Source organism: Anopheles moucheti, chromosome 3, assembly GCF_943734755.1.
Source record: "Anopheles moucheti chromosome 3, idAnoMoucSN_F20_07, whole genome shotgun sequence".
Lineage (NCBI taxonomy): Eukaryota > Metazoa > Arthropoda > Insecta > Diptera > Culicidae > Anopheles > Anopheles moucheti.
The window spans coordinates 27,139,860-27,154,108 of NC_069141.1; the positions used below are offsets into that span (position 1 = coordinate 27,139,860).

Sequence of the window (14,249 nt, forward strand, 5' to 3'; positions counted from 1 at the left end):
TTTTAAAAGACTAATCAATTTGAGCCCTTTTTATTTATTTCGTTACACGTGAATTATATTGCTTGTAATTTCAGATTAAACTTGTATACCGTACCGGCGTGACAGGATAACAACACTTCGATAATACGGCACACATATACACACGTTTATTCACCCATACAGGTAAGCAAAACGTGCTGCTCTTGCCACATACCGTGGCCTTTGTACGATGTCAACATCGACCCACAACGAAAGCGGCCAACGTTCCAACCAGCAGCAACGTTCACAATCAACTAACACGACGTGTCGCGTCCGCTGAGAGAGGCAACATTGTTCGTGTGCATTTGTTTCCCCACAGTATCACATTCACGCTGTACACCGGCTGTTGCTCACTGGTTCGGTGTGTCTCTTTTTTCTACCACGCCACGAAGCGTTTTCCAAAGTTCCAGCTCGGCTTCCAGTGTTGCGTGCGACTTCGGCAACCCGAGCACCAGCATAAAACACATCCAACGCACCCGTAATCGGTCGCATCCCCCCAGCCGTGGAGCATGATCACATCAACATAAACTTCCCCTCTACCAACAACGATTTCACGAATGTGGTTGCCGGCACGAGAGTGAAGAAAAGAAATCAAATTAATCGAAAAGCGAGATGGCTATACGGCTGCCCTCGCCACAACCAATGGGGCCAGCGAGCAGCGAATGGGGAAGAATGTAGCAACAGTAACGAGACTGCGGAGACAGAATCCAGGGAGCTAACGTTTCCAGTTTAGGGGGCAACGGTAAGAAGATATCAGATTATATTTTAAATACACCAAGAATTGAGAATTAATTGATGATTCTTAAGTTTTTGTCATAATTTTATTCAGCTAATTATTTTTTCTCTTCAAAGTTTATTTTGATTAATTTTTGTATTCCTCTCAAGAGTTGTGAACGCAATCGCAGATACGATATATGATCAGTTAGATTTGAAAGAAATCGTTAATATCATACTATCCGGGCGTAATGCTATCCCAACTTCTTGTAGCATCTAACTAACCCATCTGTAAAATGTTTATGTTGCATTTGGTTCATTTTCTAATCGCATTGAAGTAGAACGATGGAGGCTCCTGGTCGCTGACGTGGTTTGGGTGCTGTGTTACATTACATTCTTACAATTTGGTGGTAGGTTGATTTTATTTATTGATTGGTTGATATATTTATTAATTTTCTTTTTCTTTTTCATAGATTATAGACATTATTACAAATGAGTAGTATAAATTAGATACGCCATTTCATAGTTACTGGCAACAAAGCGAGGTCATTGCCGAAGGAACTCAAAACTCTTATTGCGGATATCTCGAAACCATGTTTCCAAAGATGATGGACCTCTTAATTCAGGTAACTTAATTTGACAGATTTGAACGTTATCTAAATTAATGAATTGCGTACATATTTTATCTCAGATCATTGGTTATTTTTTTCTAATTTCTAGCATAGTGCATAAATATATTACTAATTTCCTACTGACAATGACATTTATCAGAATTTAAGATAAAAATATAGATTTTTTGTTAGTCCAATCTGTCCAACGGTCTCAATAATGTCGGCCGCTCAGTAGCTTGTAGTTAAAGGTACAACATTACACCTGGTATAGTGGCTAAAAGAATTGCCCAATGTGAGCTCGCGCACTTAGCAAACGACCTATTTAAAAAAATATGTGAAAGTGAATTGAAAAAACAAATTGCCTTAAATTGACTAAAACTTAAAATGACTTTGAACTATGTAACAAGTGTGGAACTAGAATCCTCCCTGGAATTACTTAAAGGTTTACATAAAAACTAGTTGCAACATTCGCCAACAAATGTTTAGAAACAGCGGGTGTAACTATGTTAAAGTGTCACACTGTAATATTCGTTACATTTATTCAAAATAACCAATTAACAGTCGGTTCAAAATTTTTGTACAATTGAATCTAATCTGTTGCCCCCAAACTGGAAACGTTAGCTCCCTGGATTCTGTCTCCGCAGTCTCGTTACTGTTGCTACATTCTTCCCCATTCGCTGCTCGCTGGCCCCATTGGTTGTGGCGAGGGCAGCCGTATAGCCATCTCGCTTTTCGATTAATTTGATTTCTTTTCTTCACTCTCGTGCAGGCAACCACATTCGTGAAATCGTTGTTGGTAGAGGGGAAGTTTATGTTGATGTGATCATGCTGCACGGCTGGGGGGATGCGACCGATTACGGGTGCGTTGGATGTGTTTTATGCTGGTGCTCGGGTAGCCGAAGTCGCACGCAACACTGGAAGCCGAGCTGGAACTTTGGAAAACGCTTCGTGGCGTGGTAGAAAAAAGAGACACACCGAACCAGTGAGCAACAGCCGGTGTACAGCGTGAATGTGATACTGTGGGGAAACAAATGCACACGAACAATGTTGCCTCTCTCAGCGGACGCGACACGTCGTGTTAGTTGATTGTGAACGTTGCTGCTGGTTGGAACGTTGGCCGCTTTCGTTGTGGGTCGATGTTGACATCGTAGTAAGGCCACCGTTCGTGCGTATGTGGCAAGAGCAGCGCGTTTTTACGCATGTATGTGTGTGTGTGCATTGTTGATTGTGTTGTTCCGTCTTGAAGGCTGACCGTTGTATATCACACAGGAGACGGAGCGCAGTGCAAAGGTGCAACCAAAATCATTAGCATACAATTAAAAGTGATTTAAAGATAATACATCCCAAAATTTGATCTCCAGTTCGATCGACAGTGCAGTGAAGGAAAAAGTTGTAGAGCTGTTCGAAAGGCGAAGATTCGGTACGAAATTAAAAGTGTAAATTTGTGATCAGTGGGCTTAGTGTTGTGATCAGTCGATCTTGGAAGGATAGTTAGTGTGAAATATTTTTCCTGTTCTATTGTTCAAAAAAATCGAGTGTGAAACTAAAATGTGAATGCGAATTAGTGGTGTAACTGAAATTAGCAAATTAAACTTAATGTTTATAAAACTATAAGAAATTAAGTAGAGTATAATAAGTGTACAAAGGTATCCAAAGTACCATTACATACTATTCGAGCTGCTTTCTAAACATCCTTACAATATCATTCTGAATGCTGCTATCGAATGCAGATAAATACTTGCTTACGTACGTAATCCACTGCTAGGCGTTATGCTTTAGATGTGTGTCGGTGTATTTAAGTGATTGTGCAAGAGTACAAGGGTGTATTGGTAGATGGAGATCGTGCGCAATAGTAGGCCTTCCTACTAAGTGGTGTTATCGCCTGCATCCGGAGCCATATCGGGGCGTTATGATTGCGCCTAGTGATCCTCACTTTTCACTTGCAAGTGTTTAGTGTCGCTCGTGCGTGTGTGTCGTGTGCAGCTGGTTGTGCATTTTTTACGAGTGTGCGTGTGTGTGTGTGCGTGTGTGCGTGTATTTATGTGAGGTGATTGTGAATGTTTCACTCGCACCTTCCTGTTCGTCGGTGCGTGAGTGCGTGCGTGCCAGTGACACTGTTTTCACCGAACCGCTACCAAGGTCTCAACCGACACCATCAATGATAATGTCACGTAGGAAGCAGTCCAACCCAAAGCCACTTCTTCAGAAAAGTAAGTAACGATCGTGCCATGGGGCAGATTTGTGTTATCAAAATGAACGCTATCATACTTTTTCGCTGCTCATGTTACGAAGCCGCTGCCAGCGTGCAGATGATGGAGAATAATTAACGCTAAGGCAAAGCTGAGTAAAGCTTGGCAACGGAGCACAAAGAGGAATGCTCATAACAGATTGTCGAGCAGTCACCAAAAGCCGTCGGTAGTTTTAAAATTGGATATGTTTGGTACGGTAGATGCGATCCTCCAGGATATGTGTTAGGGTTAATAGAATGCCAATGGAAATTCGTTAGTTCCAAACTGCTCAGAGTATTATAATTAATAACAGAGCCTTACGTCGGGGGAATGAAAAATACATTTCATTTAATCTAATTTGTGTGTTTTTCGGTGCAGCAATCACCACTGATACGGTTATCCCTCCAGATAACAGAGCCAGCCACGGCTAAGAATCTCTACCGATTATTGTGCCTAGTGATCGCGATGAACCGAAGTAGCTGGCGGTTGGGAAAACACAATGGTAAAGAAGAAAAGGTCATCCGCTTCTTTTACAATGACCCGCGATTGCATACGACCTCTTCTGTTTGTTGTCTGTCTATCGGTTGCCTGATATGGATGACTGATAGCGGATGGGAACCATCTAGAAACGATCGTACCACCGTATTTACCGGCTTTGGGGCTGCGATTGAAATCAAAACACCCTCGATCGGGTCGGCAGGGAATGGCACGCGCGAAGACACGGAAGCCTTCGAACCGGATTAAGCACGAAACGGTGAGCTGGCCTGCGTCAGACCGGCGATTAAACGTTCTACGTTCTAGTACACCGATTGCCCGAAATCTTACTCCCGAATGGTTGGAAACTATACGACGCGGTGTTCTACTGGCGTGGCAATCATGGCAACGAGTCCAATCTCGGCATGTTTCGCGCGATCATCGCAAACATCTTCAGTGCTCATTACGAGTCCACTCTTGGTTGAACGTTATCAGTGCAGGCAAATGATACTGGAAGAGCATTTACTATCGCACAGGCCAGATTTAAAATTCTAGAACAAACAAACCGTAATAAAAAAAAGGTCCCATTTTTTAAAGCACATCAACACGCAAACAAAATCAGCACGTAAAATGGTTGAACAATTCTTTCCAGAAACATTTCGACGATTTTAGCGATAGGTTTTTTTTTTGTTGTTTGCTTTTTGTTTTGCAAGAAATAATTTGCTACTGATTGACAATTGTCAAAGTGTCGCGACTGTTCCAAGTTGCACAAAAACAGATCATGGTCACTTCGATGGCGATCACACAACGACCTTGAGGGTCGCTGTGAAAAAGTTAATTGAAATGGAGCAGTTTTTTGTTCGGTTCGCTATATTTTTTTGCTACCAACGACCGCTGACGATGATTGATTATAACTCAGTTACATGGCTCTGTCAAACGTTTGTTTTGGAATTTGACTTCATTTAAACACCATTTTTCCACTGCACAGTATACGGTAACTATTGTGATTTGCCATTTTCTTGGCTCTGCCACACACAAATTGTCAAACACACTGTTTCCGAAATGTGTATAAGATATATTTATTTTATTTATATATAAAATTAATATATTGTGTAATATATTTATTTTTTTATTTAAAATTATATTTATTTATTAGTTAAAATTTCTATTGCTTTTATTTCAACAAGTAATGTATTAAAGGAAGCCCGCAGCACGTTCATTTTTATAACTGCATACATACAAGCATTTGAGAGTTTTTAGTTGCGTAGGGCCCAAAATAAATCAAAACAAGGACCCCACAACAATAAATCCGCCACTGCTAACTGATATCTTGAATTAACGTAATAATTGAATAACAAAATCAAGTAGAAAGGTTTATATATTTGCATAATTTTCCATCAGATTTAGCAAAAAAAAATCATCGAAACACAAACAGAAGTAAGTTAATAATTGTGAAATAGTTCTTGGTAATTGTTGAAAGCTTTTAAGGACATTTGAGGATAAAACCAAATTTACTATGTAATATACATATAAAGAAAAACATTATAAAAACTCAGCTTATATATACCTTTCAATTGCTTTTACTGTTACATTTTACATTTCTTGCAAATATTACTTTACGCTTGTAATAATCTATCCTTCTGTTAAATAATTTTTTTTTATTAAAAGATTTGTTTTCGAAGATTGGAAATTTCGACAATAACACCACGAAAATAAAATAATTTGAGTATAACATAAATTGAATATTTATCATTAGATAGGAACCTTGTTGTCAGCTATCGATATCGATACATGCTTGACCAGCGTGATTATGCTGCTGATGACGAAAGGATGACAATCTGATAAGTCGAATAGTCGGCAAGGCGCATACGTGTTTTGTCAGTTCCACGCGTATTCAGTGCGTAATTCCAGATATACGTGATAATATCTTTAAATGCGTTTTAGATGTTGTATTATCCTAAACTTTTTTAAATTTTGTACAGAACAGAAGTGTTTGAAACATCAGCTCATGTGAATTGATCAATTCTATCTCGTTTATTGGCATCGTGCGAAATCATTAATAGAATGATTGATAGCAGTAGACTCACTCGGGTCAATTGCATTCTCATCAATCGATGCCGTGGAGAGAAGCAATGAACGACTTATGTACATTCATATTCTCCTCCCGACATTTGAATGAAGGAGCGTTCAATAATCCTCCTCTCGAAAGCGGTGGGTGGCATCCGCCTCTGGGCAGCCTCCGATCTCGTCCGATGATCGTCCGAGATCGATCGAGTAGCACCAATCTCAGCCTCGCATCGTGGTTACCCGCAGGCTAATGAAGTTGTCGCTGCAATTAGCTGCCTTTCGGTCATTCCAGTCGTCCAACATTGATGGACGCAGAAAAAGGGAAGGGAACCGATGGAGGCAAACCGTGGCGAGTATGCAAATCAAAGTGTACTTCCTCCGGGGACCCGGCCAGGCTAACCGAAACGGTTCACAAACACGCTCTAATTAACGCACGTTCCTTTGGCAGTGGAGGAGTTGCCTGCGGTCGCTTTCTTGGTTCGTTCTCGCACGGTCTTGCCTCCCGGAGCGCGTTTCTGCGCTACCGAACTCCGCACCAGCTTGGGGTGTTAGTTATGGCGATTGCGCAGCAATTAATTGCCGGCCTCGCCGTTCCCGTCCGTTCTTGGCTCCTTTTCGCCGTCGGTCACTCGTTAAAACGGCCAACCCTGCAATAATATCAGGTGTAATTTATGAAAGCACCACCACCACTACTACCCCCGACTGGAAGGGAAAGATAAAGAGCCGTGGGGGGAAAAAGAAGAGAAAGTACGATTATCAGTATGTGCGAGTATGGTTTGTGATGGTCGGCATGAAGGATGTTTTGTTATGCTTTATTTTGTTTGAGCATTGTTGTGATTCGACGATCCTGTTCCCCGTGCTACTGTGTGGCGGTTGGAGCGCAAAACAAGGAGGATATGATGTTTTATTTGTGATTATGTTCGTCGTCTCCACAGGGGGCCAAGAGCGGTCGATAGTATGTAAAAATTTGATAGCTCTGGCCGTCCGACCAACTGCTGCGGTAAAACTCGTCAGTGATAAGCCAGTGTAGGTATTCATTAGATGTTGAATCGTTGCTCATTTGCCTTGAAACGACCGTCGCTCTGCGGGAATCCTGGGATATCCTTTTGCAGACACAACACAAATATTACTCTTTTTGGAAGAACAAGCGTCTTGAGTCGAGCGTGAAGCGAGAGCGCAAACATTGAAACTCATCTAAACCGGCTTGTTCCACCGATCGATCGCGCGTTTTGCTTCTGCAACATTCGCAATACGAAATTCGATACCGGTTTAAAGGATGCCTCCGGTTGTGGCGGGATCGCTTTGAGCATATACATTGTTGAAGTTGCTCATAAATAACCGCCTAACACCTCATCGATGACAGTGTCAATAATTTGATCACACCGGAGTGCTGCCGGGCATTAAAATGCATGCGAACGGCAGCGTCGAAGAGGACGGCAAAGATGTGGAATTAATGAGGGACCATTTCGCGTCTCGCAGCATAGCACAACGAAGAGCAGACGCTTTCGGGCGCATTTCGATGAACGAAATGAAAGAAAGCAGAATCAATGAAAATGTAAATGGTGCACTAATAATAACATTAGACAACATTTTCGTTTTTGTAGAATATGAAGAACAAATGCTTTTTAAGACTCTTCGGCAGAGAGCAAATTGAGCTTGTCGACCGAAGCATGTAGACACATTTAAATAACAACGTTAAATCTCGCCCTCTTCCTCGCCTCGTCATTCGCACCTCTTCTATGTAAGCACGTTTCAGTTTCAATCAGAGTTTGACTTTGAGGGTCGCTACTCGCCGCCCATGCCACTATGTTTGGATCGAGTGTTGATTTAATAACCCAACGAGAGCTGCCGTCTTGTCAGCAGTGAATTAAAGCCTATCTGCTACCGCTTCTGTGAGAAAAGATCGATGAAGTGGAAACTGATCCATCGGGCGAAGAAGGAAAGCGGGCGGGCGGCTTGAGAGAGAATTAGTTCGTTATTAAATGGCGTCGTGCTGTCATTTGCTGCTCCCTGACTGAAGTAAAATCGTTCGCCATGGGTTTCGACGCTCTCTGACAGTTGCTTTTGGATCATTTTTCGTGTCTCAGCATTTCTGAGTTGTCTCAGTCTATGGACGCGCTGTGGTTAAGCATCCAGCTGATGACAAGCCCTTGGACGTTTGGAAGGGAGCAGTGATGTCCCGCAATCAAACTGCGAACTAACTTTAACATCTGGCGTCTAGATCAGCGATCCGAGATCGTGTGTCGGTTAATTTACTTTACGATCGCCATCCGCTGAAGATGGAAGATGAATGGATGATCGAGCAAATGGAGACAAACTTCTTCACGACGCCGAGGCCCTTGGAATTATAAAGGTTTCACTGGGAAATATTCAACCGCTTCCACTGATTTGATTACGAAAGATTAGTTCAGATTGGTTTTAATGAGTGCTACCTTCTGGCTACTGGATTGGGAGAATAATAAATCGAGATCCACTGTATGGTTTCTATGAATCGATTGTACTGAAGAGGATTTAGGAAGGAAACTGCTTTCAAATGAATTATATCTGGCAGATTCTTCAAGGAAATGAATGTTCTGAGATATTTTACCGCAAACTTTGAAATCAATGCTTATTAACACAATTCAATCTGATATTCCGTAGTTAAACTATTAGATTTACAGTAAAATTGGATACTGTTGTAAATTATGTTTCAGCGTCAGAGAACCTCTACAGAGAATTGTTGAACTCTTTTCAAAATAGCGGACAATAGTAAAATTTGAAGATCTTTTCTAAGCGATCTTCGTAATGAAAAATATTCTTGTGCATTGAAAACTGCGGGTATATGAGTTCACATAAGTTCTGGAGATCGTTCAACCGTCATCCAGCTGCAAAGATGTTTTCAGATACGTTGCCACGAAGAAGCCTTACTGCTTCTTTCCGGTGCAGATTGCCCCCATTTTCTAAAAAAAAGCGATGGCCGCCGCCGAAATCGAAGGCACGTTCAAGGTGCATTCGTCCGCGACAGTAACCGATTGTTATCATAATTAGAAAACACCTCGATCGAAAAACAAAACCCACAAAAACGGAACCGGTCGGACCGAAATTCACCTGAAATCGCGTCGATCCATCGAAACCAAGTCCACGAGATCGTCCAGACGCGATTGTGGCTTCGTTCCTGCCTCGAATCGAACCATTCCGGCCATGTTCGTGTCGTTCCTTCCACGTTGTCGAACACTCTGGCCACACGGTGACGGATGATGTCACTTCGGATGGCATGGGCTTTGCTGCTTGTTCATTCGTTCGATTTCGTTCGACTTCGCCGGTGTCCTCCGGGTACGCCGTATCGTTCCATCGGTGCCTACCTTTCCGATTTTGCAGGCGTCTTGTTCTCATTTATTCTACTTACCCCGAAACTGCTTCATGGGACACGATTTTGGCGCGATCATCACGGATCGATGTGGACGCCGCAGACCGTGGCCTCGGTCGAGGTAGATGGAAGAGCTGCGATAAAGCAAACTTATGTTAATTATTTATTGTGCAGAGTTTATAGTGAGTGAATTTCTTGTAACGGCCAGAACGGCCTACCGCATGGGTCTGATAAATTGGAGTACCCAGTGCAAGGAATACTGAGTCCTTTGCACCATTTAAAGTTTCCGGTTGCACAATTTGAGATTGTTAAATACGTTTCAAATTATCTCACAAGAATAGTACGATGAATGAAGGTTAGTCATCCGGAACAATGCACGATATTCAGCCCAAAAGTTAAATAATGGTCGCTTCAGTATATCTTCACGAATTATGGAATGAAAGCAATTTAAGATACGTTTATATCCTCGAAAATTAATTATCCAACCGCGTTGAGAATAACTCCACCAACAATGAAAATGTCCATCAAGATTGTATGTCGATTTCAAGTTGCTTCACCATTGGTTCACAAAACAAATCTCCACGATCAGTCACGATCGATAAACATGTTAAAAGTTTTGCGCTACAGCGCAGCTACCCTTTCGTTAGTAGAGCCTTAAAATATCGAACATCAACCGAAACTTAATTCTCTATTGCTGTGATTACGATCTCGAGCCCACACCGTCGAGCCTGTTGATCGTTCCCAGTCGCCATGCGTTAACTCGCGCCCCTTTTTCTAAACGGTCGGTGATCTTCGAGTCGATCAAGATAGCACCAAACAACTGTGTCCGTGTCAGGCAGACAGACAGCCAGACAAACGGATGGACAAACACAAGACGGTAGAACAAAAACCACTGCGAATCGAGTGAACAAAGGCAGACAAATATCATCGCCACTAGCAGGACCGTCGATGGTGAAGATGATGATCTTTCGAGCTGAAAGTGAGATTGAATCAACAGACAGCCTGGACACCACCGCCAGGAGCAGCAACAGCTCACGAAACATCAACGAAATCAAACACTTTCTGTTGGGTAGAAAAAGAGCTAGAGCCTCCTAGCAACGGGTTAATCATTTGTACAAGTCGAGATCAATCTCTAAACGCGTGACGCAAGCGATCTTCGTTCTCGAGCAAAAGATGATCAACGGAGATCAAGATCGGGAATAAACTTCCGAAGAATTCCAAGAGTGCGAAAGAAGCGAGCATTTTCAAAGCTGACACTGACAAAGCGGCGACAAGGTCGTTCCGACTCGTCCGAGACGTGTGAAAAGTGCTGAATATGCGGGAAAGCAATAGGTCTAGTTGTACTGAGTGAGGTGAAGCAAGAAAGTGCACACGTGTGAAGGTAGTGGGACTGAGGCCGGTGTTAAAAGTTGTCAAACCGGTGCTTCGTTTAGTACGACCAGCGAGACGATGTGCGAGCGACCCGAATCGGTTGTTTTACGTGTGTTTCAAGCTCGGTTGAAAGAATTAGTCTATTGTATCACAACACAGGGTAGGAGTTGTGCAAGTCAAGCAAGTTTTACTGTTTGTGGCTTACAACTGAAATGGGTACTGTGGAGGTCGTGTTTTTTGTTTGTTTCTGTACAGCGCCACATTCGGAGTAGTATAGAGACGATGGATACGAAGGGTGACATCAAGTCATAGTAACAGCAAGCTGAATGTTGGGTTTGTTTTTTTAATTTGATCAAAACATTTGATCAAATTTGTTATAACATCAATCAAAAAGATTACACTTATGTTATGATAGCAATCAGAAATAAAATCTCCGAAGATTTGTTTGACGACAGATGATATTAAAGATTAGGAATAGGTTTTAACCGTTCAACATTTGAAATTGTGGAAAAGAGAGTATGCACTGAAGATTGTTTCAAGTTTCCTGATCAAATTAAATTATATGAAAAATAACTCAATTTTAATGTCCGCATGCTTGAAGTAATGTAAATGGTATTTTCTTATCAAAATTTCAGTTCTCAGCTAAACAATCAGTGCAGTTCATGCGAACACCAAATGAGGACACTGTTATACAGCCTGTTATAGATGACTCATTTGGAGTATATCAATATCTTCCACATTGCTCTTACTAGAATTTTGCCCTCCCATACATGATAGCGTAAAAGCTCATATGATAAAATACAAATATCAAATGAAACATAGCACAACACCATATATAGCGACCAGTGACTTGTGCTGCCCACAAAGTGTTGATTGTGCTGGAGCGATTAGTTTGTTGACTAATAGCACAGAAACGATGCAATGGATAGCGATAACCAGACGTGCTTCTCCACAAGACAGCTACAGTTCACTTGATGCCATCCTCTCGTTGATAAATAGTTTGTTTAGTCACTGGTCAACGAAGTTTTTTGTCTCCAATTCCTGCAGTAACTTCGATAAATGTATACGCCTTCGAATGCGGCACTCTGGACGACTCGAGTTGAACATATTTTAACACTTGTTTGATTGAGGACAAAAATAAGGATCTTGATTTCAGTGACCACTTCTCAGGCCGGGCGATGGAGCGCCCGATAAACGATGGAACAAAGTAAAATAAAACAAACGCTTCGCCCAATCACTTCGAACGACGAAACATTCGTCGCGATAAAGAGGCAAACAACGGACGAAACGTTTGTACGCATGAATGTAGATCTTATCCGAGCTGTTGGCTTCCGTGGAATGTCCAAATTTTGACACGTTCCTCGTACAGGCCAAGCGAGTGTCCAGGGTATTTGTTCGTTCGTTTCGTCTTTCGATTTTATTATTTTCATCTCCTGATCGTGGCTCGATCATCAGTCAACGAACGGGACCGACCTGTCAGAATTTGTAATAACTAGTAATAAACGAGTCCGCTCCGTAGTTCGCTGTTAGCTGGATGGAGAAGCGAGAGATCGCGACTGCTCACGATGTTAATGCTGATTCAATCGATATTCAATTTTTCTTACCCAGTTCCCCATTGTCTCGTTGTGAGTTTGAATCAGGTTTTTGGTCGCAAAAAGTGATAACATCAGAGGCAGGTTGCAGTGACGGAGATGAATTTTTTGTTAAAAAATGTTCGAGATGTTATCGACCTCACCCAGATCATTGGAATGCTTGAAATATTGCGAGCAGCTTATAGAAAGCATATGAGCTTGGTCTTCCTTTTGGCATGATGGCGTCCTGATCTTCACGGGACGTGCTGCAAGTGCTCTACACAAGATGTTCTCCAATCCGCCAGAGTAATGCATCAACGACGTCAAATGTCGATAGGGCGTAGTGGTGTCTGGTTAATTTCTGTTTCGATCAAAATGTTTGATAAGAAGAGCACACGATATCGAGTGGCTCGAGGAAAATGGTCTGTTCGCGCATATTCACTCAGTCTGGCAATGCTGCTGGTGTTTTTCTTCTATTTTCCCGATAAAAATAAATGAAAGCGGAAAACGCGATGGTGGGAAAGCGATACAAACATCAACGAACGATTGCTATCGAATGTCTTGAAACATCTGTTACATGTTCTATCCGTAATCTTGGTTTCCTTTCCTGAGATGACGTGGATAGGAAAACGACTCGTGGATAATGCTGGACGAGTCTGGTTTACTGGCGATGGAAAATATGAAACGATCACTCTCATACGCCTCCTGGGCGATTGGAGCGTTAGCTGTCCATGAATGTCTGAACTATTGAACTTGACTGATAAGACGTGATCGGTTAATCGCAGCATGTGAAGAGGATGTTAAAGCGTTTAATTAGTTGTATTCAAAAATGGGTAGATCAAATAATACGATTGGCGCTGTAGTTCAAAGATCCTCTGCTGCATTTGCGGGAAAATCGATTCAGCTATGAGAAATTCAAGTTACAAACTGAAGCGAGAGGGATTGCAGTACAAACAGAGCGGTTAGATGTTTCAAATTCAGTCATTGAGTACGAGGGAAAGGCAACCCTATCTGGGCTTGTCTAAGATTACGCGATGTACAGAGATCATTGACATCTTCCGTATCAGTTGATGCCCTTTAAAAGTGCGTTCTGGCTTATCTTACTGATGCGCTTTCTGTCTATTTCTCGCTGTAGCCTTTCAATTTCCGTTTCGTTTCTTATTCTTGCAGAATTTATTTTGCTCGAAGTGTGAAAAAATCGATTCGAATGATAGGTCGAATGGATTCAATTACTTTGCTCTTCTTTCGAGGTGTAAGTGCAATTCTTGAAGAGTGATTCTCAGATGAAATATGGCTTAATTTGAAACAAACCATTTAAGTGATGGTGATGTACTTGAACCACTTGTAGAAGTTAGTACTTTTATCAGCTATCGATGATGTTTCCAGTGCATTGTTTTGCTGAAGGTCCTGTGACGTTGAGCAAAGAAGGAGACACATTTTATTCGAACATAAACAAACAAACGGCTGCCATAACAACATTCCTGTTACAGTTATGAAAATGAGAATGCGAATTGGATGAGAACGAATCTAATTGATTGGTTTACTTGTTATCTTCCTTTTGAAACTGATAACACAAAACGGATCTGGAATGGAGAGATTTTTGGACACCAGATTGACGTTCTGTACAGTTCGATGGATGGCTTAACTAAAGGTTGAGTTCCAGTTTTGACAAGTAGAAGAGATGGAAGATGAAAAACATCTCACAATGGTGGCACATTTCTGACTACAATTGCTTCGATTCCAAATCAAAAGATAGATAATTCAAGCGAAAGAAAGATGAAAACTCCCCACGTCTCTCAAGTCAACACAAAAACACATTAAATGTCAAGGTATCGAAGTAATCTGGTGG

General features: G+C 41.8%; 1 protein-coding gene across 4 annotated transcripts in view; it reads left to right on the forward strand.

Moving 5' to 3' along the window:
• The window catches only part of LOC128300520 (zinc finger protein ush), a 156,500-nt gene that overhangs the window by 11,884 nt on the left and 130,367 nt on the right, over positions 1-14,249 (forward strand). Inside the window, exons 1-3 of one of the 4 annotated variants that reach the window (XM_053036610.1) lie at positions 879-1,142; positions 1,206-1,358; positions 2,705-3,553. In XM_053036610.1, the coding sequence (XP_052892570.1) occupies positions 3,502-3,553 (52 nt within the window). In that variant the 5' untranslated portion in view covers positions 879-1,142; positions 1,206-1,358; positions 2,705-3,501. Of the gene's footprint in view, positions 1-878; positions 1,359-2,704; positions 3,554-14,249 lie in introns of those variants that run through there. The other 3 variants (XM_053036607.1, XM_053036609.1, XM_053036608.1) reach the window with 3 other exon arrangements.